Source organism: Balaenoptera borealis, assembly GCF_965194805.1.
Source record: "Balaenoptera borealis genome assembly, chromosome: 3".
Lineage (NCBI taxonomy): Eukaryota > Metazoa > Chordata > Mammalia > Artiodactyla > Balaenopteridae > Balaenoptera > Balaenoptera borealis.
In genome coordinates this window covers 174,954,586-174,981,373 of record NC_138866.1, presented here as the reverse complement: position 1 = coordinate 174,981,373, position 26,788 = coordinate 174,954,586, and the positions used below count along the sequence as shown (strand labels likewise).

General features: G+C 42.5%; 1 protein-coding gene across 4 annotated transcripts in view; it reads right to left on the bottom strand.

Annotated features, from left to right (window-relative positions):
• Positions 1-26,788, bottom strand: part of GAD2 (glutamate decarboxylase 2) — an 81,391-nt gene that overhangs the window by 5,588 nt on the left and 49,015 nt on the right. Inside the window, exons 12-16 of one of the 4 annotated variants that reach the window (XM_082385451.1) lie at positions 24,547-24,625; positions 21,486-21,635; positions 15,199-15,306; positions 14,806-14,895; positions 6,065-9,800 (exon numbers count right to left, since the gene is read on the bottom strand). In XM_082385451.1, coding sequence (XP_082241577.1) covers positions 9,627-9,800; positions 14,806-14,895; positions 15,199-15,306; positions 21,486-21,635; positions 24,547-24,625 — 601 coding nt within the window. In that variant the 3' untranslated portion in view covers positions 6,065-9,626. Of the gene's footprint in view, positions 1-6,064; positions 9,801-13,431; positions 13,905-14,805; positions 14,896-15,198; positions 15,307-21,485; positions 21,636-24,546; positions 24,626-26,788 lie in introns of those variants that run through there. The other 3 variants (XM_082385454.1, XM_082385453.1, XM_082385452.1) reach the window with 3 other exon arrangements.

The following is a 26,788-nucleotide window of genomic DNA, read 5'->3' as shown; positions in this document are numbered from 1 at the left end:
GAATGTCATTTCTTTGTCAACTATAATAAGCTTTTAATTACTTTTTCACAGCCAAAAGCCTCAGTTCTGACACTGTAACCGAGACCCCAAACATTTTTTCCAGAAGTGGGGAACAGGATTCCAAGTAGAGAATCCCACTTTTCATGTGTTTATTTGTGTTTTTCTGTGCACGTGCTACAAGGCCAGGGCTAATGGCAGCAGCTCCCGGGCAGGGGTGACCTTCAATGCAGATCTTTTAGTGCTTCTTTGCTACTTGCTTTTTGAGGCACTGGAAACTCTTTAATGGCTTGGGGAGACCAAGCCACTCTTCCTTCTCGTGGTGTGCGGCCAAGGATTCATTCTCCTTGTATAAATGGCAGCTGGGAGGGCTTGGGGACGTGACCATGTTAGCCATTCCAGTGAAGCCAAAGCTGATGCCCATGTCATTGGCTCTAACTCTGCTGGGTGCCTGTCTGAGGCAAGGATGTTCCCTGGGGAAACGGGTTCAAATAGCTACTGGATGATTCAGCCCCACTGAGATAACTCACTTCCTCTTGTTCTTCCTTTCTCCTCAGCTACCCTGCCCAGTCCTCCTGGGTCTCTTTTCTCTGCAAAAGGGAAGGCTGAGTCTGTGGCCGAGGCCGCCTCAGTCCCCAGCCTGTGGTCCACAGGGATGAATCACAGAATGGCTTTCTACAGGGAGACGTGCTGCCACGTCCGCTCTGTGTTCAGGATGATCTTCTCTAGGTGAGCGAAGTAGGATGAAGGGCTTGCCTAGGAAACCTGGTCCTTACGGGCAGCAGGCCAGAATCAAAATATATTGAACACATACTGAACATTCACTGTGTTTCAGGCACGGGTTCTCTTCTCATCTGAATCTTCACTATCATCCTAGGCAGTAAGTGCTAGTTTTGTCCTCACTTTACAGATGGAACTGAGGTTCAGAGAGGTTAAGTGATTTGCTCAGGGTCACAGAGCTAATCAGAGGCAGAGCTGGCATCTGAGGCCAGGCAATGTCTCCAGCAGCTGCCTTGTTGGAGGAATGAAAATATGAGCACACAGATCCCATCTTTCCTGGCAGTAGCCTAGGTTTCCTGGCCATCACAAACCCAGCCCTTTAGGCCACCTCCTCCCTGAAATTATAGTACTCACAAGCACTCATAACACCTACTAAATCAAATTTGTGTTTATTTGGCCATGGCAGTCTCTGGAAAGGAAGTTAATGGGAGTCGGTGCCTCAGTAGATGTCAAGGACAGGAAGAAATTTCCCTGGGACCCCTCTGCTTCTGTAATGAACACCTGTGGTGGTTTATCGTAAACGCTGGGCAGGTAATTTCAATGCTGCTTGGGTTAGCATGGGAATTGGAATCTCTTTACTATTACAGATGCAAAAAATATCAGGGGACGTATGGGAATGGGGACATCTTCAAAAATCTCATCTACATTGGGGTAATATTGTTTTTACAGTCAAAACAAATCTCTTTCATCATTTAGTCTTAAAATACTCACATATACCCATGATGTAGATATTTGTTAATTGCAGCTCATGGAAGGCCAGAAGAAAAAAAAAAAAAAAAAACCCTCTCTGATGTCCTTTTGGGATGAAGAGATTAAAACAATAATAGCAGCTTAGGGACTTCCTGGTGGTCCAGTGGTTAAGACTCCACGCTCCCAATTTAGGGGGTGTGGGTTCAATCCCTAGTCGGGGAACTAAGATCCCACATGCCGTGCGGCACAGCCTAAAATAATAATAATAGTAGTAGTAGTAGTAGTAATAATAATAATAATAATAGCAGCTTCATTTCTCTCTCCTTCTACTCATCTCCCTACCTATCCCCTACTGCAAACTTCCACTAAGAATTAACTGGGAAGGTAAGAATAAAGAAAAGAACTGAGTTTATTAAGTCATTTCTAATCAGAGTTTTCTTCAAATAAACAAGGACAGATGTTAAGCCAGGTGCTTATTTCCTCAATGGACATTTCGATATATGTTGCTGAGAATTGTCAGTTTCCATGCAAATGGTGTCAAATTTGTACATCTGCTTGAATCATGGACCAGGAAACACTATGTGAAGTACAAAAAGAATTGCCATTCTAATCACTGGAGCCTGGGCAACATCTAGATCATGAAAGAGCCTGTAACTCACTCTCCTCTGAAGCCAACAGAGTGAAATGAAAAGATGCTTTTGATATTTCAGGGTCACAACTTCTCCTCCATCTATCAAAGACCAATTTTGAAGGTTCTTGTTTATTTGAAGCATCATGAAAGATCTTAGGTTCTAATATCTTTAAGTGGTTCCCTGGGGGGGAAAAAAATCTCATTGTTTTGCACAGCCAGAGTGGAGCCAAAGATGGCACCCGTCTGGGTAAACTGCAATAAAATGCAAGCAATCAAGTACCAGGAGTCTAATGCCAAGAGATGTTGGGATGTGTGTGGATTTGAAAATGAAAATATTATTGTGGCACCAGTAGCTTCTCACAACATGTAGACTACATCACTATCCATAGTCTTTCAAAGCTTTCAGTCTAGCTTACAAATCTGCAGTCAATTTAAATAGCATTCATTAAAAGCTAAGTGTCATGAAATGGAGTTTGGGGGTGGGGAGAACTGGAAAGATTTCATGGCATTAGTGGTTCTCAGATTTGTGGTTTATAGGAAAAATGCAGTTAGCAGAGTTGCTAACTCTTTCTCTTGCCAAACAAGATATCATTGCTATCATTTTAGAAATGATAGGGCATTGATGAATGAGAGCAACAGTGAAATGCATCAAGGGCATAATCTGCGATGGGAGACTGGCTTCAGCTGTACAAAACCCCTTCCTCATCCTGAACTTCTCATTCTGCTCCAAACTAGAGATATCTTCCTTCTCCCTGGGTCCCCGGGCCAGAGTTTGCAAAACTCTGGACGGATGATCTTTCAGAGTCTCTGCAGGTCTCTAAGCCTGTGATCAGAAGACCTGTCTTTGCCCTCAAAGCGAAACAGAAAGACTAGATTCACTGATGAGAAATGGCTGGAGAACAGTTTCAAGGCAACAGGGATGCCAGTGAGTGGCAGGTGACACAGATGAAACCCTTAGAATCGTGATGTATTTAATTGGGGGCCCTTGAGGGAGGCTTTGGGGCAAAGGTGAAACCGAGTCAGGGCTTTTCAGGAATAGTATTTTCTTCTAATGAAAACGGGAGCAGCTCCCTTGGATTGGGCTTCTGGGAGTGGACCAGGCGAGTCCAGCTGTGAGAAAGGGCCATAGCACCCTCAGGAAGGAGCAGGCCAGATCTGGGGTGATCCGATATATTCTGATATATTCACTTACTTGGCCTTTGGTCTATTTCTATCCACCCTCTCAGCCCCCCACGTCAAAAGTTTTATCCCATCTTTGCTTTCACGTGCAATCCTCTGCTCTCTCTATGGCAGAAAATTGTCCATGTGTAGTTATTTTATCCTTTTAGAGCAATTTCTATTTGACATTTTCCTGGGAAATCGCTAGTGTACCAGTCACGTGGGGGCTGGAAGGACAGGTTGCAGAATGAATGGCAAGCTGACGAGGTGGTGACAGGAGCACAGAGCTACTCCCTAGAGCCTCCCCAGCCTCCCTGCCCTGGCCTTTCCCCTTTCCAAGCCTCTCCATTTCATGGTGGAATTCAACAGGTGTGCCTGTTAACCAACCAAATATTCACAAGATGCTTCTGTAGCACCACTGCTGGTGCTGAAGGGACTCGGCCCCTCCAGTTCTCCTTAAACTTGAACACTGAGCTAGTGTTTGCTTTTGTTGTGTGTCAATCACTGAAATAAATTAGAATTTTATTGTTGGACCACTAAGTCCATTAAATTATAATGGATGTGTGTGTGTGTGTGTGTGTGTGTGTGCACACTTTGATCTGTGTGGTTATATGTGTGTATGTGGGTGTGTATATGTCTTATATTAGATACATGACATATATATAAGTGCTGTTTGTGCTATGAATTCAGTTTGACTTTAGAAAATGGCTACACTTCTCTGAGCTTCCTTTGTCCCACTCATAAAATAAAGGCGCTGGATTAATATATGAAAACATCTGGCACATGGTAGCCTGTCAGTAAAGGTTAGCTGAATTAATTAATGCATCTAAGGACCCTTCCAGGTTTATAAACCTGTCATCTTAAACCACCTTCCACCTACATTTTTCCTTTGGTGATCAAGTAGTCCCACCTCATTTCTCAGCTGAGGAAATGGGCTTGGCGGAGAACATGTCCCACACCAGGGGCAGAGCCGGTGACGGATGGATGGAGTGCCTTCTACCTGTAGGACAGCACCAGAGATCGGAGAGTCCTGTCAGGGCATGTGTGTGGTTGGAGGGCGGCCAGGAAGGAAGGGTGATGACACAGAAGGATAAGAAACAGACTCTGCTTATGATTAACATTGGGCGAGCAGAGGAAAATGCAGAAGAGGACGTTTCCAGCCTCAACCTGTTACGTACGAATACTGCTGACCAAGAGAAAGTAGGGAATTCGGAGGACGCTGAGCATGGAAGGAGACAGCAAGAGCTGGTTTATAGAATTCACGTACAATTACCAGCATTAGTATAATAACGAGATCTGTTGCACGCTATTGGGTACAAAGCACTGCACTAACTGCTAACCTTTTACTTAAGCCGCACAAGAACCTGTGAAGATTACTGTTATAACAACGTCCATGAAGATGCGAGGAGTTTCGGGAGATTCTTCCCAGCCTGAGGGAACAATGGAAACCAAGGCACGAATGTCGAGGTGTTCCCTCTATATTTGGCTGGTGTCCATCGGTTCCCCTATAAGCAATATTGAAATTTTCCAGAAACTTCATCTCTTACGTCCTCCCCCCTCCTCCATTTGTTTGCTTGAAGTATCAATACTATCTCTTCACTCCAGGCTAATACCTTAAAGGGCATCTCAAGACCATAGGGCAGCCTGGACCTGATAAGGCAAATCAGGATACATTCCACCAATTAAATCCTCGTGACCTTCTAGCTTTTTTTTTTTTAATAAATAAATTTATTTATTTATTTATTTATGGCTGTGTTGGGTCTTCGTTTCTGTGTGAGGGCTTTCTCCAGTTGCGGCAAGCGGGGGCCACTCTTCATCGCGGTGCGCGGACCTCTCACTATCACGGCCTCTCTTGTTGCGGAGCACAGGCTCCAGACGCGCAGGCTCAGTAGTTGTGGCTCACGGGCCCAGTTGCTCCGCGGTATGTGGGATCCTCCCAGACCAGGGCTCGAACCCGTGTGCCCTGCATTGGCAGGCGGATTCTCAACCACTGCGCCACCAGGGAAGCCCGACGTTCTAGCTTTTAACCTGCCTGCACTTCTTAACCTCTAAGAGCATGGGAGGAAAGCCTCCAAACATGTGATACCTCCCAGAATCACAACCCACAGAGGTCCAGAAATAAACTCAACACAACGGAAGATACACAACAGCCCACGCATAGCCCGCACGTACATTATACGGCGTTGCATTGAGCACTGGCATTGCATACAGTATGTCCCAGCTGTCTTGAAATTCATGGGGGCCTCATTGGGCTTCCTGGGCACAGGCCATGGGCCATGGGTTTTGCTTTAGATCTGAGAATCCAGGCAATGAGATATTTGATATCATTATGGCATTATTATTATTATTATTATCATCATTTTAGTTGGGATCATTGTATTGAGGACTTTTTAAAAAGGATTCTTTATCTTTTATGGATTCACATGAAAATTATTTGGTGTTGGGAGGACACGGTGGGGGGGAAGGATGGATGAAACAAGATTCAGGCTCCGAATTAGTAACTTTTGAAGCTGGGTGAAGCCTTCGTGGGAGGTTATTATACTTATTTTTCCCACTTCTGTGTGTACGTGAAATTCTCCATAATACATACATTTTTTGTTAAAGACTGGGTCTGACTGAAGGAGAAATCAGAGTGGTCAAGCAATATCCTGCAGAAGCGACTGTGGAAGTAAGAGATTTTTTCCCAGCAAAGACCCAAAGATGCTCTGAGCTCTGTGACAAGTGAAGGGCCTTTGATGCAGGCAATTCACTAGAAATGAGCCCCTCACACGGCCTGCAAAGCCGGAAATACACGTCCAGAGCCTGAGGTACGTCCACGTTTACACATTTATTTGGATTTAGAGAAACAACACATAAAATACTTTGATCATACACAAGTTTATATTTGGTATGAAGAACAGGTTGCCATGTGTTTATAGTTTTTATTGACTTCTGTCTTTAGTAACGGAGTGATGCTGGGAGATGTCAATGTCTTTCAGAAACACTGATTGGGAACAGGACTTTGGCACAGGTAACTAATCAATACACAGCATTTGCACTTAGCATTTGAAAACAGGAGGGCACGTGCAAGATGATACCGGCTGTTAGGTTCCTGGGTTCCTTGTCCTGCTGCAATATTTACACCCATGCTTTCTTGGTCCATATTCTGAGGAGTAGCACCTACTCCAAACCTTAGCAGGGACAGTGCCTGCAACGTTGGCTCTTTGTGACCCTCCATATTGGTTTCCTCTGTTCTCGGAGACACTAAAGTAGCATCCTCCTTGCATTCTGTGAAATCCCACAGTTCTCAAAGGAGATTTCTCAGCAGCGAGCGGAGCCGAGGGTAATCCCTGCGAGAGCTGAGGTGGAGGGCACGCCGTTTAGCAGAGAGAGGGCGGGCGAGAGAGTTAATGGGCACAGATGCGAATGTGGTTCTCAGAAAGTCAGTACGGCTACCACACAGGAAAAGACACATCAATAATATATTGTACAAGCTTTTACAGCAAAACATGTTGATTTGCAACACTGTAAGTTCAGATCTAAAGTGCACAAGCCCCATCTGAGGTGACGAGACAGTACTAGCAGTATAATAAAGGCAACACAGTTACACACACAACTGATTTCCTTTTCTTTCCTCACGTCCTTGAGACAGTTCAGGAAGTCAATACCATTTATGTCTCCGACGGAGACATACCACACTTTTTTTTTCAAGTATTTAAAAATAATAAACACAATATTGCTATCTAAATGAAAATGGCCATGTCAATTGTGATTAAAGCTAAAGCCAAACTTTTCTAATATTTGTAAAGAATGGTCCCACATAAAGGCCTTTGGCACTGGGAATTTGGCTAAAGTTCAAAACAATCTCCCTTCCTTCCTTCCTTCCTCTGTCCTACCTTCCTTCCTTCCTTCCTTCTGTCCTTCCTTCCTCCGTCCCTCCCTTCCTCCCTCCTTCCCTCCCTCCCTTTCTCTTGAGTAGATTACAAACTTACATTAAAGAATATTTATTAAACTACTGGGACTTATCAGGCTTTTATTTACCTCCTTCCCTGGGTTATGGTTGGTAGCATTTCACTGCATAGGATTGAGCAAGGCTCCCAGCAAACTTGGGGAAGAACCTGGAAGGCGCAGGGGTTTGGGGAAACAAGCTCTTGGTAAAAACTATTTTGCTGGAGTTTCAAACACAGGCACAAATGTTCCTCCTTTAAGTTCTGTCATACCATCAAGTGAAAAAGCAGCTGCTTCTGATAGAGAAGCTATAACCCTAGGTAGAAGCATCCTGGAGTAGAGAGGGATCTGTCCAGATCAGGCCACTGGGCTTCACTGTCTCCTCCAAGCAGGATGGCGGGTTTGATAATTAGTGTCTCTGCCTCTGAGATGGGGTCTGTGGCCTAAGCCTCACAATAGGTGGGCAGTTGTGTGCTTATTCTCAACAGCTAATTTCTAGAAAGGAAAGGAATGCTTGGCCATTAGACCCAGCCTAGAATGGGAGCCTTGTTCCTTCATGAAATTCTGGGGCACAGAAAAAGCGTTTTCTTCTAATAGTCATAGGGAATCCATTTGCTTCCTAGACAGAGAGGGCTCAAAGCCATGTTCATCTCAAATATCAACGTTTTCATATATAACCTGGGAGAGAGAATGTAGGGGCGAGCTCGGGAAGCTTTCAGGCGGTTGGATCCCGTGGTCATGTTAGAGGCCTTTTCTATTTGACGAAGGATGGGGTCCTCTTTCCTCCCTCTTACACCTATCATCTTCCTGACCACTGCTCTGACTGGGGCATACAGAAAGGATGAATGTTCCTAAATGTGCATCTGCAGTCTGCATATATGGGTCCACGCTCCTCCACTAGCTCTTTGACTCTGACAGTCTGTGCCCCATAAATATCTATGGGAGCTCTTGTTAGCTCATGTCTCTCCATCAGGTTTGCAGGGGCAGAAGGATGCTTTTAAAATATTATTTTGAATTCTAAGGAGCATATGATCTCTACATAGTCTGGTCACTTTGGGTCTTGATGGGAGACAGATGATAAAAGAAGTTCTTAAGATGCTGTCTCAAAATCCTAGGTGAGGAGCTCATTTCCTGAGAGGAAAATAACCACTAATGGAGTAGAAATTAATTATTGGGAAGCCCAGTGATGCGGAGCTTAGCAGGAGAGACTTTTGTGGGTCGGAATGGGGAGTGAATGGGAAAGAGCAATGACCCGGGAGGGGAACGACTCCTTCCTGGGCAGGGACACTGTGGCATCCAGGATGACATCATTATTCTCACACAAGTTTAAACTAAGGCCAAGTTTAATTTTCTGGGCTCATCACATCTGGAGTGTGTTTCATTCCTCTGCTCGGGCTGATTAGATTTTATTTTTATTTTCTCTAATGAATCCAAATGACTTAATAAAAGAATACTGTTTGGGAAGATATCTCAAGAACCGGCATCAACCTTCTGTTCTAAACAGGCTGAACTGGAAAGCAGAAGAGAGACGATTACCCTAATTTAGTCTAAGATGAAGCGTGGCTGTCAGGCCTACTGAGCGGGTCTACTAAGGTCCAATGGATGGAAAACTTAAATGGGAAGAGAGTCTTATTGTCGAGCTGACCAATCATTTTAAAGAACTTGCAGTATTCTTTTGTGTCTGTTTCGTAATACTAACTTTAGAGATGTGATAAGTCATAAAATGAACAGAAAGAAGGCATCATACCTTTTAAGAATTTTGTGGGCCTATGTTTCAAAATAACTTTGCTAAGTGTTTTATTGTGCCTCCGTTAAAAGAAAGAGAAAAACAAATCTGGCTTAGTTTTTAATATCTGCCCCTGCAGTTTGTATAACCCATATAAAATAAAAATCTATATGTTACAAAATAGGATTTCTTTTTAATATATATATTTTCCTTTTGTAAAATTATATGTATTTAAATATATTTGAAATGTTGCTATAGGTAAATTAGAAATTTTTTTTCTAATACTATGAAAAAGGCAAGAGATTTTTTATTGTCAGCATACATTTTATATTTACTTTATCCTTTTCACTGCACCCCAGAGAACCTTTTATGATTCAGGGGCAATTTGGCACTATTCAACCCTACTACTCTGAAGTGAAAATAAAGTTTGATTTGCACACTATATTAAAAGTAAGGGAAGTATTTGTAACAATTTTAAGCTTTTCCTTATTGATTAGAACACAGCCTTTTGTCACTAATTATTAGAGAGGTATTCTAAACTTAAGAAAGGATTTTTAAAAGGAGCAATGTTTGTTTTTGATTTTTAAACTGTACTCTACTTTGACACCACAATATAGAAATAGATTTACTTTGGAACAAACTACAAATACATTTACACAGTGTGTGACAACTTAATTGTCTACCTAGAGAACTGAAACAGCTTAGTGAGCTAGGTTATTATAAATCTTGTCCAAGGCGTTCTATTTCTTCAATCAGGAAGTCAATGTCTTGGTGAGTTGCTGCAGGGTTTGAGATTACCATGCGGAAGAAATTGACCTTGTCTCCCAAGGGCTGGTAGCTCACCATTGTGGTCCCATACTCCATCATTCTGGCTTTAATCACTGGAGCCACCTGTGAAAGAGACCAGACCACGATGGTGACTGTTTCTCCCAGGGACTCTTCCTTTCATGAAAGAACCCAAAACCAAATAGCATTTTTAGTTTTTAACTGAACAATCAGAACCATATTTGTCATCCCTTGAAGGAATTGCCTCTCACTTTTCTTGGGATCAGAGGGCTGGAGCAGTTTAATACCTTCAAGATCTCAAAGGTGCTAAAAGGAATAATCAGTGGTAGGCTATCATCAGGAGCTTGACACCTTGACTTTCTACTTAGTGTTTTGGGAGACCAGGAAGAATCTGATGTTGGTTCCAAGGCTAAAGAATTTGGCAATACAACATTTGGGGGACGGGTTTTTTCCCCCCTCATTGGAAGTAAGACATGGTTCACAGACTGGTTACCAAGATGTAAGGCTGACTATCAAGTGATGTGTGAAAATAAGCAGACTTTTGAGATCCTAAAGCTATTTTCTTTCTTGAGACCCTAAAGCTTCCTAGTTTCTTTTTATTCTCCTTTTGCATTAACTCAGTTTATAAGATGTTTTGAAATATATTACCTAATAATCATGAAGAATCAGCTGAGGCAAACAGCTGCACCCACAAGGATTTAACATTACAGAATCAGATCACAGGCAAGATTTTACCACATTTATGCCAGATGGATGATTACAGCCCTTGGTCCTCTATTGTGTATGAATTTAAGTTCAAACTCCAGTTCAGCACAAATGCCTTTTGTCACCATCTCTGAGGGCTCATCCAGTGCCCACCCAAATGAATCTGCAGCTCTGACAAGACCTACTTATTCAATATCCCTTGGATATAGCACACATAGTTTTACCCCTTCACACTGGTCCTCAGTCTCACCATGTCACACTTGTTCTCTTTGCTTAGAATTCCTTTTCACTGCCAGTTTGTATCCTATGCAGACTCCAAGGCTCCACCACAGTCCTACACCCACTAGGAAGCCCTTCCTGACTTCTGCAGTCCATTAGCATATTTTCTCTAAGTTGTAAGTACATGATCCTTATCCATAGATTCTGTCTATATTCTATTTCCTATCATCCCCTCAGTTATAAGAAAATACACTTCATCTTTATACTTCAACTGTAAGCTCCTGGAAGGCAGGGACAGTGTCCTTCACTTCTTTTATCAGGACAGCACTGTGTGCACATGGAGGGCTCCCTGAGTCCTCACTGACTGTAAAGAGTGGCATAAAAGGAACAGCTCCAAGGACGAGGCATACATTTTAAATTATGTCCAACTGTATGCAGGATCTGTCCACATATTTCACCACTGGAGTCTGTAAATATAACATTGATCTTTTAGGTTCGTTGCTGCAAATACGTAACCAGGAATGTAGATGTCAGGGAAGCTTTAGACTTATGTTAGATGTTCATAGTCAGCAACTCAGTTCAATATGGGAACTGTGCCTTCTATCACAGTTGTATTCATTTTAAATGAAGGATAGATTCAAATAGAATGGTGTTATAAACATGTGACTTTTGAATATCAACACTTACATAATCATTGGTTTGCAATGAGGTTTTAATCCTCAAAGAACTCAGTGTGAAAAAGCAACATGGTTCCCCATCAGGACCAATTATTTGTTAGTTATGAAAGCCAAAGCCAAAGCCAGACTTGACCTTCATGTTCATTTCACCTTCCCTTCACATCCTGAACCTAGTTTCCTCATCTGAAAATGAATGTGGATGATGATTCCAACACTGGGATTTTCTGATTCTAGATGAACACGTTCTTACATCCCTTTCTGCTCCTTCCTTATTCCACAAGGAGGTAATGCAAAGAGGAATGTTTCTGTTGGGTTGATCCTCTTTCACCCAAAGGATTAACGATGTATGCAGGGCATCAGGCTCAGGCCGGGGAATAAATATAAAAAAGAATTTAAATATTTCAAGACTGGGATTAAGTTCTGAAAATGGATCTACTAGAATATTTTAGCCCAAGGACATGAAATGTATCACTCTGTGCTGTGAGGCGTGTGTTCCTGGGAACAGAAGTCAGTGTGTTCCTGGGAAGAGAAATCCCAGATTAGAAAAAGAATTCCAAATCCATGTGTCTGCAGGAATTTAAGGGAAAAAATCACATAACTGTTCCTTAGTTTTATTTGTGCAATAAATCATGCTTGCTCTTTAGCACTGATAAAACAGTGATAAAGCTTTACTCAGTGAATTAAACTCTGATTTCATTTTCATAGGCAATCCAAGTAAGAATACATAGGAATGGGATTAATTATTAAGGACATTCAACACACATTTTTGAAATAAATGCAGATCAGAGGTCAAAAGACTGACGGTAACAGCCATCATCCCAAACAGATTTTGGCAGAAAGTAAGACTGAAACCCCCCGGTTCCTAAAGCTAGCTGGGTTGGCAGAAATCACAGCCATCTAAATACATCTGGCTTTTGGTTGCTTCCAGAAAATGCTGACGAATTAAAATTAGCAGGAACATGGAACATCTACTTCATTGCATAATCACTAATTGCAAGTTAAGAAGGAAATAAGATTCTGACTATTCTGATGAGTATATAGCATTTTAATTTTTTTCTAGACTCTTTTTTGGGGGTCACATTCTTGGTTTTGCTGAATAAAGAAAGTCAGTTAGGAAAAAAGGGGCTGCATGTTGAAGAATTCACTGAAGGCTCAATCAACAAGAGCTCTTTGGGGATGCCTTAAGAGTTTTAGGGTACCATTTTATCCTTTGTGCCATTAGTTTTTTCAATCCTTTAGAAAATAATAACCAGGGAACTCTTCCATAATTTAAATCCACATTTGTTTACTCCAAAGAGGGCTCAGATTAAAGCATCGTGAAATAATCTCACAAAGATATCATAGAAATGTATTTCTCACTATGTGTTACAAAACCTTTTTGTTTTTACATCTTGGAAGGCTGAGAGGAATTTTGAAAAATCAAAAAGCAGAATAACCATAAATAAGATATTTGAAAACATTAAAATCTCACCAATTAAATTTCCCATTACATTTAATAACATAGGCTTTAAAAAAGTCACTTTATATATGAGGCCAATCTACTTCTTTACCAATGTACTTTTTGTAATACTTTCTATAAAGTTTTATTATTGTTTATTAGTATTTTTATTGAGGTATAGTTGATTTATAATATTATATGTTTCAGTGATTCACAATTTTTAAAGGTTATACTCCATTTATAGTTATTATAAAATATTGGCTCTATTCCCTGTGCTGTACAATATATCCTTGTACTTAGTACTTCTTACTTCCCTACCCCTATCTTGTCTCTCCTTACCAATGTACTTTTAAATCCACTGTTGACCTTCTGAAAGGTCTGAAAGGCCATCAGTCAGCATAGGAGTATAAAAGCTGATAGAAGAAATGCAGATAATGATCAAATACAATAAAAATTAAAATTCAAGAAGATGATGAAGAAGAAAAAGAACCAGAAACACAAGAGGTGACCAACACAGTAAGTCCCCTACATATGACCGAGTGCCATTCCGAGAGCGTGTTTGTAAGTCCAGTTTGTTCATAAGTCCAACAAGGTTAGCCTAGGTACCCAACTAACACAATCAGCTATATAGTACTGTACTGTAATAGGTTAATAATACTTTTCATACAAATAATACATAAAAAACAAACACAAAAAATAAAGAAAACATTTTTAATCTTACAGTACAGTGCCTTGAAAAGTACAGTAGTACAGTACAACAGCTGGCATCCAGGGGCTGGCATTGAGTGAACAGGCAAGAAGAGTTACTGACTGGAGGAGGGAGAGGAGGTGGGAGATGGCAGAGCTGACGGACCGTTAGCAATAGGAGATGGAGGGCAAGCTGCAATTTCACTCACACCTGACGTTGATGGAATGCACGTTCGCATCTTTGAAAGTTCACAACTTGAAGGCTCGTATGTAGGGGACTTACTGTATGCCGCCCGGGACTCCTGTCTGATGAACACCTGCAGGACATCTCCTTGCCTCCTGCCTTGGTCTAATGCGTTTGTATGTGGTCCCGTCCCCATGGTGGTCCCGTCCCCATGGTGGTCCCGTCCCCATGGTGCCCCAGGCCCTCTGCGTCCACTTTGCCTCAATGACAGCGGGCCATCTGCGCACTCACTGCCCTGACTGGAGCAGAAAATGCACCAACCAGATTCTCGTCTTTCCCTCCCTCATGAAGCTGTGGCTGGGCTCGTTTTAGTGATAACCATCTGTTACCTATATATCTGTCTTCAAGCCAAAGTGTGCACTGGGAAGACGTCTGTGATCCACTAGTAGGTTTCCTAAGTGTGTTTCCCTTCCCTATTCTGGAATATGTAAATGGCACGTTAGTTCAACAAACATTTTTGAGTGCCTATTGTATGCTGAGCCCTGTACCAGGCAAGAGACCACAAAGAGTAATTCCGCTGCCTTGTTAGGTCCAGAATTTAACTTCTCTTGTGGCCCAGAAGACTCCACATTTCCTCCCATTTTGGGTCTATGTCAGTACTGACCAAGAGAGCTTTATGTAACGACACAGATGTTTTCTGTCTGCACAATCTGATATATTAGTCTCGAGTCACAAGTTAAAATGTGTCTAACGTGACTGAGAAGTGAATTTTGAGTTGAATTTTATTTTAATTGATTTAGATTTAAATAACTACATGTAGCTATTCTACCATATTGGACAGTGCAGATGATTTATTTCACCTTAGTGTTTTTCCCTCTGGGATTGTGTGTGCATGTGTGTGTGTGTGTGTGCGTGTGTGTGTGCAGATTTTACTGGTCCCTGGACATTGTATTTTAAGGGTTTCGCACTTAGTAAGAAACTTTTCTGAAACTCTGAAAAACTACTGACACAAGCGAACAAAAGTTAACCTTAATATTTTATGTGTTCTAATATTTTCATTTCTAATTCTGAATTGCTTAATTGACTAAGGCTGAGGATGGATTTCTCCTAAAGACACACACATCTGTCATAAGGATGACATGCACGTGAAAGATCCGTTACATACACCGAGGTACAGATCAGAGGAGCTCGCGTCCTTACCTTAGAGAGGCGGCTCATTTTCTCTTCATTGTTGTCTAGAACACGCAAACTCGGAGGTACATACCAGAAGCAGACATTTGTGTGCTGAGGCTACGAAAAGGAAAGTAAGATTCACGCTCAGCCCAAACTGGCAAGTTTGAAAATTCCAAGGACATTTCAAATCTATTCTGCAGCTTCCGGATACAATCCTGCTTTTTACATTTGTAATCACCTTTGATTTTCACACCATTATACAGTTATTTTTTGTGAGTTTGATTTTTACCCTCTCACTCCTGCTTCTCCTTTGTAATGGTCCCACTTACCTGGACAGTACATTCTTAACATCAAAAAACACTAGTGATAAGAATTGGAATGGACTAAACTTTGGAGGATTGCAGAAATCAGAATACATACCTTTCCATCAAACACCATTTCATAACCTGCTCGGTTTTTGATGATATTGTATAAATACTCCGCCAGCTCCAAACACTTATCAATATGTGCTTCAAACCCGGTGGTCCCCTAAGTGAGAGAAGAAGAAGAAAGCTTAGCAGGCTGAGAAAGGTGGGCGAGCTCTCAGGTGAGATACAGAGACAAATCTCTCTGGACACTGGTGGCCTTTCTGCCCCTTCGGTCTCAGCTCTGCGCCGGCACTTTCCTGACATAAGACTGTGTTACTCGAGGCTTTTCTGGCAATTATTTCTCCTTTAATGCTCTCCCCGTCAGGTGCTTTTGTTCCCTTTCAACATCACCGCTCTCGGTGGCACAATCCCTTTCTTTCCGAGCCTCCATTCCCCAGGCAATTATTTTGATTACTCGAGGGGAAAATTTGCCTCTGCCGCTCAGAGGAGTAATTACGGAAGTCATTAACGACCGGAGGGCTGGCTATTCTTTCCTTGTGGGTAAGAAGCATCATCAGAGACACACCCCACCCCCAGGATGCCTGCTTCGTCCCTGCCCGTCAGGTGAATTTGTCATTTCCAGACCCCACTTTTGTTCACCAGTGTGCCCCCCATTATAGAGCAAATAGGGTAGGTGCTCAATGAATATCTGTTGGACAAACGAATGACAGTCTCTTGAGGGGCACACAGATGCTTTGTTAGCTCGTCATTTTGCAAAGCTTATTAGATTTCTCCTTTGGGGATAAACGGCTCAGCCGTCTGTAATGGGTGAACATTATCACAGAGGTCTTTCAGTTTCCAGCTCTTGGAAGCCCAGGATCTGGACTTGGGAAAAACAACACAACAGCCTTGGACAAGAACTATTTAACTGACAACAGGACACACTAGGGAGTTACTTCTCAGCACGGCTTTACTCCTAACTCCTTTGGTATTGATGGAGCGCTCAGGGGAAGCTTAGAGAAGCAGCTAATGCTCATCCCAGGAACTCAGAACAGGCCTACCAGCGACTAATCCAACCTGGCATCTAGAGGAAGCAACTGTAATACAGATAAAATGGGCCCACTTTCCTGTTAACAAAGTCTCATCGTCCCAGCTACAGGGGGGATCTGGCAGAGCCAGTGACTTGTAACCTCTGAAACGTGTTTAAGAACGAGCTGCATTCAAGAGGTCTGATGGGTTCAGAAATTCATTTCTTTGGAGACCGCCACCCTTGCTGACTGGTCCCTGTTGACTCCAAGGACCCAGCTGATGCCTGAGCGTTCGGGCCAGCACCCCTGCACTCCATGAGTCTGTGGTTGCCAAGGATTTAGGATTGGTTTGGACCGACCTGGCAGTTTGGGTCCACTTGGGATGGACCTTAGGTAAGAGGGAGGGGAGTTTATTGTTCTCCAAACTGGATCCTTTGGACCAGCCTAGAGGTGGATTTCATCTCGCATGCACCTGATCCAGGATATGTCCAGGACCAGTATGACTCTGACCTTGTCCAACCATGTGGCCTTGGCTAACCTCTCTGGTCACATGGGAATGACAGTGCCTGTCTGATTTCCCACACCGAGACGCAGCAAGGTGAAATGAACGCTCTGAAGATGAGTGTGATTGTATTGCAAAGGGAGTGGGGTTACCACGGACGGGATGGGCGTCCTCCAGCCTTTGCTAGTCTGGGCGCTCACTCTGGAGACGCTCAGCAGTAATCTGACTGCCCCCCTCAGGCGAAGGCTAAAGAGGTGCAGGGGGAGTGACACAGGAGCTCTGATGTGCCCTTGGACGCCTGGGGCTCCTCCTTTCAAACGGGGTATTTACGGGAATAAGATCTATATTTTATTTTCAAGGTTTTGCAGGTTTTTAGGAGATTCTCCAAAATTCATTCGTTTATCAAATGCTTGTTGAATCGTTATATAGCACACAGCTCTTCTTACGAGAATGACAAAGACACATATAAAACCTTATCGGGCGTCACATCGCCGTGACCTGAGTCACTGTGACGGAAGCTGAAGCTTCACAGGAGCACTTGTGGGTGGAAGGCAGGGTCCCAGCAGCAGGCTACAGTGATGGAGCTTTGGGAGAAAGACGTCTTGTCTTATCCCTCACCCACACACACCCAGCATGGGTTTAGACGCACCCACTCAGGCCCTCTCACCTCTCATCTGGATGGTAGCACCCTAATTTTCCTTCAGTCAACTGAGACTCTCTACCAGCCCGAAATACACCCTTTAGCCCCTGCCTGACCTTCCTCCTGGGATGTTCATTTCCCAGCTCTGCTGGTCAAAAGCCTAGTTATTCTACCATCCTGTTCACGACCCATCTTGAAGATCGCCTCTTGATAAATCGTTCTTGGCTCTCAAACTAGGGCTGGACTCTCCATTCTTTAACTCTTCAAGGTGTGTCTGTGTTTCCTTCATAACCAGTTGTGTTCTGCCTTTTGTGATGGTCATTGGAGCACTTCTCTTTCCTGCCTGGAGAACTGAAGTCCCCCGGTCCCACTCAGCACCAGGCGCAATAACAGATGCTCAGTGTCCACTTATTAAAATAAATTAATATTTTAGAGAGAAAGGGACACTCAGTCACTCAGCAAAGAGTGCCAGACATCCATTTCTCCTTAATAGTTTTCTCCTGTTATTTTTTTCCCTCAGCCATTTGCCAACCCCTGTTATCTACATTTTAATTACAGAGGCCACTCATAGAAAACTATAAGGAAATCTGCCAATTTGCATAATCATATACAAACACAAAGATTTACGGTAAAAACTCAATAGTTACATATTAAGCCATCACTGCAGGCCTGAAAAAGAGGACTCCTTTTAAGGTTTTTTGGGCTTTTTTTTTATGTCTACCCGTGAGTTTTAACCACTGAGGAAATTTGTCAAGATGAAAAATAATCAAGTCCTAGGATTCTCTAATAAAATTCAGACAAAATAAACGGTCTACCCAATAAGAACAGAGTTGAGGGCAGACACAGTGTCTTTGCCAGTGCAAGGCTTACAAATCATACCACCATCCAGAACACCTAGCATCCCACATCAAGAGGCTCAATATTTTTTTTTTTGCATTAATCTGCTCCAATCAAATTGTCTTGGATTTAACATGATGGCCGTCTTCAGTGCATTTAGCTCCATTTGCTATTAACAGGTGAAAGAATTGTAATTTATACTTAGGTCACTATTTTTCATGTGGTTTATCTAACTAAGGAGAAAATGCGGATTCACTGGAACACTGTATTCTCCAGGTGTATCTGATAACAGAGGGTTTGCTGATTAATGCCACATTCCTCCTCTTCCTCCTCATTACAGCAAGTCCCCTAGAAACGAACAAGTTCTGTTCCAAGAGTGCGCTCATAAGTCCAATTTGTCCATAAGTCCAACAAGGTTAGCCTAGGTACCCAACTAACACAATCGGCTATATAGTACTGTACTGTAAAAGGTTTATAATACTTTTAACACAAATAATACATAAGAAACAAACACAGAAAATAGTACTGCACAGTAAAGTACACAAAAGCACAACCACTTGTAGAGGATGCACGCACGTGACAGTGTACACCAGACACGTGAACTAACTTACATGATTGGACGTATGAACGCACATTCGCATCTTCAAAAGTTTGCAACTTGAAGGTTCGTATGTAGAGGACTTACTGTCCTGCTATGGCAGATGCAAAATAGAATGACACGGCCAACTCTCTCATGGCTCTCCTTAGGAGTGGGTACTTCTCCTGCCCTGTCCAGCATTACTACAGAGTTAGGAGTGGGTACTTCTTCTGCCCTGTCTGGCATTACTACAGAGTTAGGGGTGTTGGAGGGTAATTATCCTCATCCTTGATCTGGATTGTAGGGCTGAGCTTATTACTTTAATAATTATTATCATTTCATTTTTTAAAAATGCAGCTTTAAGTTGAAAGCCAATGGACGTTTTTGCCATTTAGCTGTCTAGATACTTAAGGGTTTGTGTAAGGAATTAAAAAAATATGTGTCCATGTCTTCTAAGTAACTCAAATTCTCACTTGTAATTCTTCACTGTCATCTATTTCTGCATTTTAAGCATAAATAATGTGTTGACTTTCATTAATTACAAAGCGTTATCAGTGTGTCTTCATTTTTGTTCACACCTTATATATGAATGTTAGAAAATGAATTATTCCTTTACACAAACATGATGTACATGAAATAATTACTTTAAAATATTTTAAATTCTGGATGATGATAACGTATAATATTAAACTATTTTTCAATGCAAAAAAAAAAATGTGTCCATAAGTTACGCAACCACTGTGATTTTTTTCTTTCTCTCTCTCTCTTTTTATCCCCTCTTCTGGTGCCTGCATTTCAGCCCTTTAGAAACTGGATCCTCTGCCTTTATTTCAAGCTTCATTTGGTCCTGCTGTTTAATTCACACCTGATGCCCTCCGAGTGATTTCTCTGAGAACCAGCCGGCTGCACCACACTGGCAGGGAGGTTTCCGACGGAAAAGGAGCAGCAGGGAACCGATGAACAGTGTCAGAAACATTTTTTTATAAATATAGCTAATGATCATCATTTTAATAAAAACACCAGGGGAACTAGAGACAAAAAGAGTGATACTGAACAATGTTTAGAGACCAAGCTTTCTTCAACGTACCAGCTGATGTTTACCTTTGTCGTTTTACAATTCCCACCAATCAATGAAATGAAAAACCTGCTCGTTTTAAAACAGCCTGAGAGTACACCAATAATCTACGTTCTCGATTGATTTATTTTTGCCAAATGAAAGTGTTATTGCCTACAGAATGAGTCTTGTCTTGGGCGGTGGGGACCAGATACCTATCCTTCTCAGGCTCTCAACTTTCAAAAGAGGAAAGGGAAGGGGTCCCCTGCCCAGCTCAAGGGATTTGACCTCACTCATCACCCATCTTTATGGGGCAGTAACTCACCTTGGGCCTCACTCCAGGTAGCTGCCTGAATCTTAGCAATACTTAGAGAAAACTCAGCCGGGGCAAACACCCTTATGGAGGCTTGTTTGAAGACCATGTAGTCTAGCCAACCCCGGAAACCATCTAAGAGTTATTTGTGTATTAAGCAAAAGGCATATGTTCATATCATAGTCTTTAAGACAGTCTTTCTAGTTAAACTGCCCTTTTCCAGGATGGGTTAAAGAAGATTCCATAAAATAGTTGTTGACTGCACTGCTTCACTCCCAAGCCCCCTCTTTTTCTTGTTAGCCATCCGCCTCTCTGAACTGTTTGAGTCAATTCAGTTTGCTTTGAACACTTTTATAAACACCAGCATATGGACCGGGTACTGTGGACGTGGTCCATACCTCTTTACACAGACCTGAGGAAGGACCCATTCGGTGGTCTCATCCAGCAGACCAAGTTATTTGCTTGTTCCTATGGTGCTGAACCTGTTACTTCTTTGTGTAAGCTACTTAGAAAGCTGGTCCACAAATTTGTGGACCATTTCCCAAACACACCGGACCTCGGGGCATGCCAGCTTCCCTCTCATCTCTCCCTTTGTCAGGTTTCTTTCACGTACTCTTTTAGCAGTTGGATTTTTCTAGCGGTTGGGTTTTTCCAGTGTCCCCGCTGGCTCTGGCCATTGCCTCCTGTGGGAGATTAATGAAACCAGGTGGAAAGTCACTGATTTGTGACATGTAAGTTAGGAATCTGGCCAAAATGAAAAATAGAATCTTTGACCCTTCCAGCCTGTTTACATTTAACCACACACGTATGCTCTTTGAAAGCTATAATTAGGTCCAGGCAGTGGTGCACTCCATTAGTTACAGAGTTCCATTTCTGAAAGAGGGGTGATCATCTACCGTTAAATTCTGAGGTAAATAGAGAAACTGAACCAAAAGAGGTCACTAAGTAGTTCCAGAGTTTTTGAAAAAAGCTTTATAACTAGAGGTTACCCTGTGAAATGTCAAAAATAAACTATCGTGCTGGGTTTTTTCTTTTTCCTTTTTATTCTCCAAACAAAAAGACTGCATTTAACCTGCCCAAAGGATCAATCACTGGGTAAAAACCAAGAGTTGGGACAAGACCGACAACGAAACACCTCTTAGGAATCCAGAGGTTCTGCCGTATAAAGCAACATGTACTGGTTTTCTAGATGAGTGAGCATTAGAAGCGATTAGGTTTAAAAGAAAGAAAACACTCAATGGGTTTTCTTATATTCTTGTCCGTGTAGATAACTAGATCTAGGATTCAAGAAACTTAATCTTGGGTAAATAATTTTCAATTCGCAAATCAATTTTTAACATGTCATAATAAGGGTCACCAGATATAGTGTCCGTTTTTAGTCGACATTCAGCCGATCCCGGCGTGCTCACCTTTGCTCTCCACATTAGCCAGAGCTTAAAAACATCAACGTGACGTCCGCACTGTAAGGCCTTATCTCCGGTGTCGTAGGACAGGTCGTAGTGTTTATCTTGCTGAAAGAGGTAGGAGGCATGCATCTGGTTGCAACTCTGCATCAATCCCTAGAAGAGAAGAGAAAACTTAGGAAACTCTACTGACTTTATTAGGTATTCTATTAGACTTACATTGTGATGGAAATTATTAAGAAAAAAAAATAAAAGAAAGAGGCACTGAATATTCTGGAGAAAGAATCAAATGAGAAAAAAAATGAGGCCAATAACTGGATAGGATGGGCTGTTGTGATAGGTCAAGTCTATAGAATAAATGGCTAAGGGTCAGAGGTTAACAACAGGGCATATATGTAATTTTACTCTCCTTTTTAAGAGAAGGTGTTTATCTTTTTTTAAATTTGTTGATTATTTTACTTAAGCTTTACAATACCCTTTATTGTGGCTGCTTACTAATAATTCCCATCTTACAGATGAGACTGAATCTCAAAAACTTTATGTAAGCTGCTCTGTAAATTACACCTAGACATGGAACAGTTGGGATGTAAATCCAGGTCAGGCGAATTTCAGTGAGAAGGCATTTATTTTTAAAAAAATCAGTCAGAGTATAATGTTCATTGGGAGAATATCCTGATGTCCTGGTTTTGTTGTAAGCAAACTATTTTGGAAACTCTTTGGTTTTGTAAAATATTATTGATGTGATTCTTCTACTGTTTCGTTCATATTTAGTTCAAGTACTTTATCATTTAGCTATAAGGGTTTGAGTTCTTTATGGATATCATAGTTTTTAAGACAGTTCATTGCTATCGTTTCTATAAGCTAAAACCTAAAAAAATAAAGACATTGCTACTCTGGGGTCTTCAACACGGAATCTTTCGGATGTTACGCTCCTCTCTCAAGAGTGGTTAAAGCTTGCGCACCATGTTTTCATACTCATTTGCTAATGGTAGTTACAGTAGAAAGTTTCATTGTCAATTACCATTAATTTGCCCTTGCACCACATACGAGCTTACTATGGAAAATGGGTGGCAAAGTGATCGAACTATTCCAAAGACCAGTGAATGAATCATGTTCTCTGATTAAAACAGCATCGCTAGTCTCCTCACCACATTGCAATTTGTCTCGAACCACAGGAAGCCTTTGACGCTTTGGTTATCCACAGTGTGATTGTGATTTTACAGAAACTTTGGCATTTACTTTTTTCTTTCATGACTCACGACAAGAGAAGAAAAGACTAAACTGTGATCACTTCGTTGAAGTTAGAAGTGAGAGCCCTTTTTAAAAGTTCTCCAAACTAAAACAGAATGCAACTAAAATTTGATCCAGGTCCTGAAAGACCAGACCGAGTGTCCAGATGGTAGACAACAGAACTGGGCTCAGTCTTGTAGTTTGGCCTTCTTATTCAGTGGAATTCATTAAGTAATTTTTTCTTGAGACTAGTAGAAATTCAATACAATGTAATTGTAATAGAGCAGTAGAATGACATTGAATTGGACTCGAAGACCAATGAGACTGAAAATTGCAATTGGTGCATCTATTTTGTTTCACGGTCACAGAAACTTAGCACCATTTTCCCCCAGCCATGCAAGCTCATGCTTAGGTGCCATCAATCCTAAGGGAGACCACTCAGGGAGTGCGGAATGATGGACAGACCAGACCAGCTTCTACTGGGATAGGAAAAGCAATGCAAAGCACATGACCTCTAGAAGGTGGGACAGCACCAGCCTCATTGTACAAAAGGATAAGTAAAAGTCACATAAAGGTGAGACAGTGTCCTGATTCTGAGCCATTATATCCTAAACTATTTAAAATATGTGAATAGCTGCTGGCTGTAAAACAGTTGCCGTCAAAGAAATTCCCCTGGTCAAGTAAACTTTGGAAACTATCATAAATACCTTCTTTTTAGATATTTATAATATATATCAGCAACTGAAGGCTCTGATATGCCCCAAAGTAATGAAACTTGTTTTTAACTCTTTAAGCTAATATATCCCAAGCTTTTTGAAAACCGAGAACTCTCTTAACACAGAGTACTTAATACCATCTTATAGCATTCCTTCCCCTCCCCCCCTTTTTTTGGCTATACCACAAGGCATGCGGGATCTTAGTTCCCCAAACAGGGATCAAACCCGTGCCCCCTGCAGTGGAAGCACCGAGTCTTAACCACTGGATCTCCAGGGAAGTTCCTATTCCTTCCCCTTCTATCTCTCTGTCCTCTTACTAATAAGTGTTTGCCCAATGTCCATTCAGTCACCTCCCCTGATGATGAATTTATTCCTATATAAGGAATTCATTACCTGTTGGGCAGCTTAATTTTTAGAAAAGCATTCCTTTTATTGATCCCAAGTCAGACTTCAAATCATGGTAATTCTGATTTTACCATCAAAGCTGTACCATCCAGTGTTACTAACCCAGCTCCCTGAAGTGCCAAGCAAAACCGAATCTCTCCCACTTGAGTCATTTATGCTGCAAAGGCTGCCTTCCTCTCAGCTTTTTAAATTAAATTTTTTTTAGATGAAACATCTTTAGTTCCTTCAACCACCTCTCCTCCGTGTTAACTAATGTTCCTCACTGTTCGAGCTCTAGCTTGATGGGGTTCCCTATACGATTTGACACTAACCTAAGCAAACCACTCCAGGTGTGGTTTAACCAAAGGACAGTGGGGAACTGCCACCTCCCTCATCCTGAAGCTCCACCTCTTTTATCCCATTACTATTTTTTGAATGGTATTTCTCTCTTGACCCACCGTTGACCCTGCAGAGTACAACCTAATGTCCTATGTCTTTTTCACAAGTACAAAAATTTAGCCATTCATGGAACACGCCTGTCTCATCTCGTCAAAATACAACCATCCTATATGTGGACAGAAAAGCAGGTCCTTACAATTATCCTAATTAACAATCTCCCCTTTTTGTGGATGCGGCTCACTGTTCCAGCCTGTAAAATCATGCTGGTTTTGTCACTGCACACGTTTACTCTATACAACCCCACCTATGGACCGGGCCACGAGTCAGGAAAGACATACCTCTTCCCTAACCAGGAGAGCAGAGCACTGCAAAGGGACGCCCATCATCTTATGTGGATTCCACGTCACAGAGTTGGCCCTAAAGGAAAGAAGTCACGTTAAGAGGGTGGCACCCGTGACGGGCACAGAGGACCCTGTGATGGGCAACAGGGCTCGAGGTTCTTGGCACTGTTGCTCAGACTCCAGCATGGCATTAATTTACAAAACGAGAAGTGGACTCTTCAATCTACAACTTTTTCTTTGCCTGCGGAGACAGTAGGTGAGGGCTAGTATCTCCATTCAGCCCCCATGGTGCTCTGAGAGCCTCTCGGAGTGACTGGGGATCATCCAGTCCAGGGTCCCTCCCGTGGTCACCACGGAGCAGGGCTCCAGGCAGGGGCCCTCATGTGCCTCCAGTGTCCCTGCTTCTGACCCAACAGCCCTGCCCTGGAGCTCAGAGCAATGGCTCATTCCACAGCTGAACTCTGTTCTTTTCCCAACCTAGTTCCTCCTTCTTCCCATTCAGTCAATTACCAAATGTCTCAAATGTGTCCTTTCGTAACAGCTTCTAGCTCATCCCCTGCTTCCATCTCTTGTCTCATGCAGAGATATCCTTCTGGACCGCGGGGGAGATGAGCTACGGCTCCTACAGCAGCTTTCAATCTATTGTGTCCCAACATACTTGATAAATAGAATGCTCTCCCATCAATAATAGCGATTCTCAGCTCAGGGGTTTACGGTATTTGAAAAGCCTAAACCATAGTCCTGGTACAGAGTCCTTTAATAATAATAATTATTATTATTTTAATCTGGATATATTGTCTTAACTGATGCTTGGTTTCCCTTTCATCCTCCATCCGGTACCATAGTGATTTTCTAGCTCTGTTTACGGCCCTCTCCTCTTTCCTTCTGCCTCCGGCCTAAATTCCAAACTGCGGGGTATGGTTCACGGTGTCCACACAGGTGACCCCAGGCCACGGGGCCCGTCTTGAGTCCTGTCAGTTTGCCGTACCGCTTTCCATCACACCAGAGTATGTTCTGTTCTCAGAAAATTCTATTCTCATGCTCCTGGGTCTCCTAGGGCTGTTTCCTCTTCCTAGAATGTCATCTCCCGTTGCTTCACGTGGTTAAATGCCACTTATTCTTTAAGGCCGATCAAGTATTGTCTCTGCAGCCTTCTTCAACTTCCCGCTGTGCTCTTTCAACCCGTCCTCCTCCAGCTCCCGGGAAAGCAGCTGCTCACTTCACAAGAGTCTCGGCGCGTGTCTTCTGAGAGACAGAGAATCCTTGAGGAAGAGCCTCAGGAACGCGACCTTGGCATAAACAGACTCACAGGAGGAAGGAGAGTGGTAGGACCGTCTGTGGCAGCTGTCTCCAGGGCGCTGCGTGTTGCCGGCCCTCTCCTGGCCGAGCGGCAGACTCCCGGCGCTCCAGGTGTGAGAACCTTGGGAAGAAATGAGATGCTGGGAAAGATCCCATTCATCTAACTGATGAATGGCGGTCATCACTGGCCAGTCAGAGAACACTTACTGGCCTGGGGATCTTATCTGAATGGATGAATAGTCCAGCTCATTGTCTGGTCTTCCTTTAGCTTTGACACTGGCTGTCAGATGTGTTGGAATCAGGGAAAGAAGCGAAGGCAGTTCATGGCCAGATGGCTACACCCCTGCACGGTGGACTAAAAGACGTCAGGAATAATAATTAAAAAAAAAAAAAAACACCTGATATTGAAAAGCTCCTTCCAGGAAAACTTCTCCTTGCTCTTTAGAATGACCCCGGAGTCAAGAAACCTGGGCTCTGAGCAGTAGGAAAATAGTGGTTAAGGGAGGGGAGCTCGAGTTTGTATTCAGCTTCTATCACTTCCTGGCTGTGCAACCTTGAGCAGGTTACTTAACCTCTCTGTGCCTCGATTTCCTTGTCTCTCAAAGGAGAATAATAGTAAATTGTTTGGATAAAGGGCTTATAACTGTGTCCAACACACAGTAAACATCAAATAAGGTTGGCTCTTGCTACTGATTTCAACTCTATCATTCACGAGCTTTGTGACACTGGGCACACATACACTGTCATTCTGTACATTCTATAATAGTCTATAGCTAGATGCCTGATCCTGATGAAACGCAGCTTTCTCAGTAATGGCACCTGATGGAGAAGAAAATAGCTGTTCTCCACGGCTCTGACTGAGGGTGTTTATTTCTCTGCAGCGGCCCATTTGTCTTTCTAGGCTAGAAGCTGCCAAGACTCACACCGACCGGTCACTGAA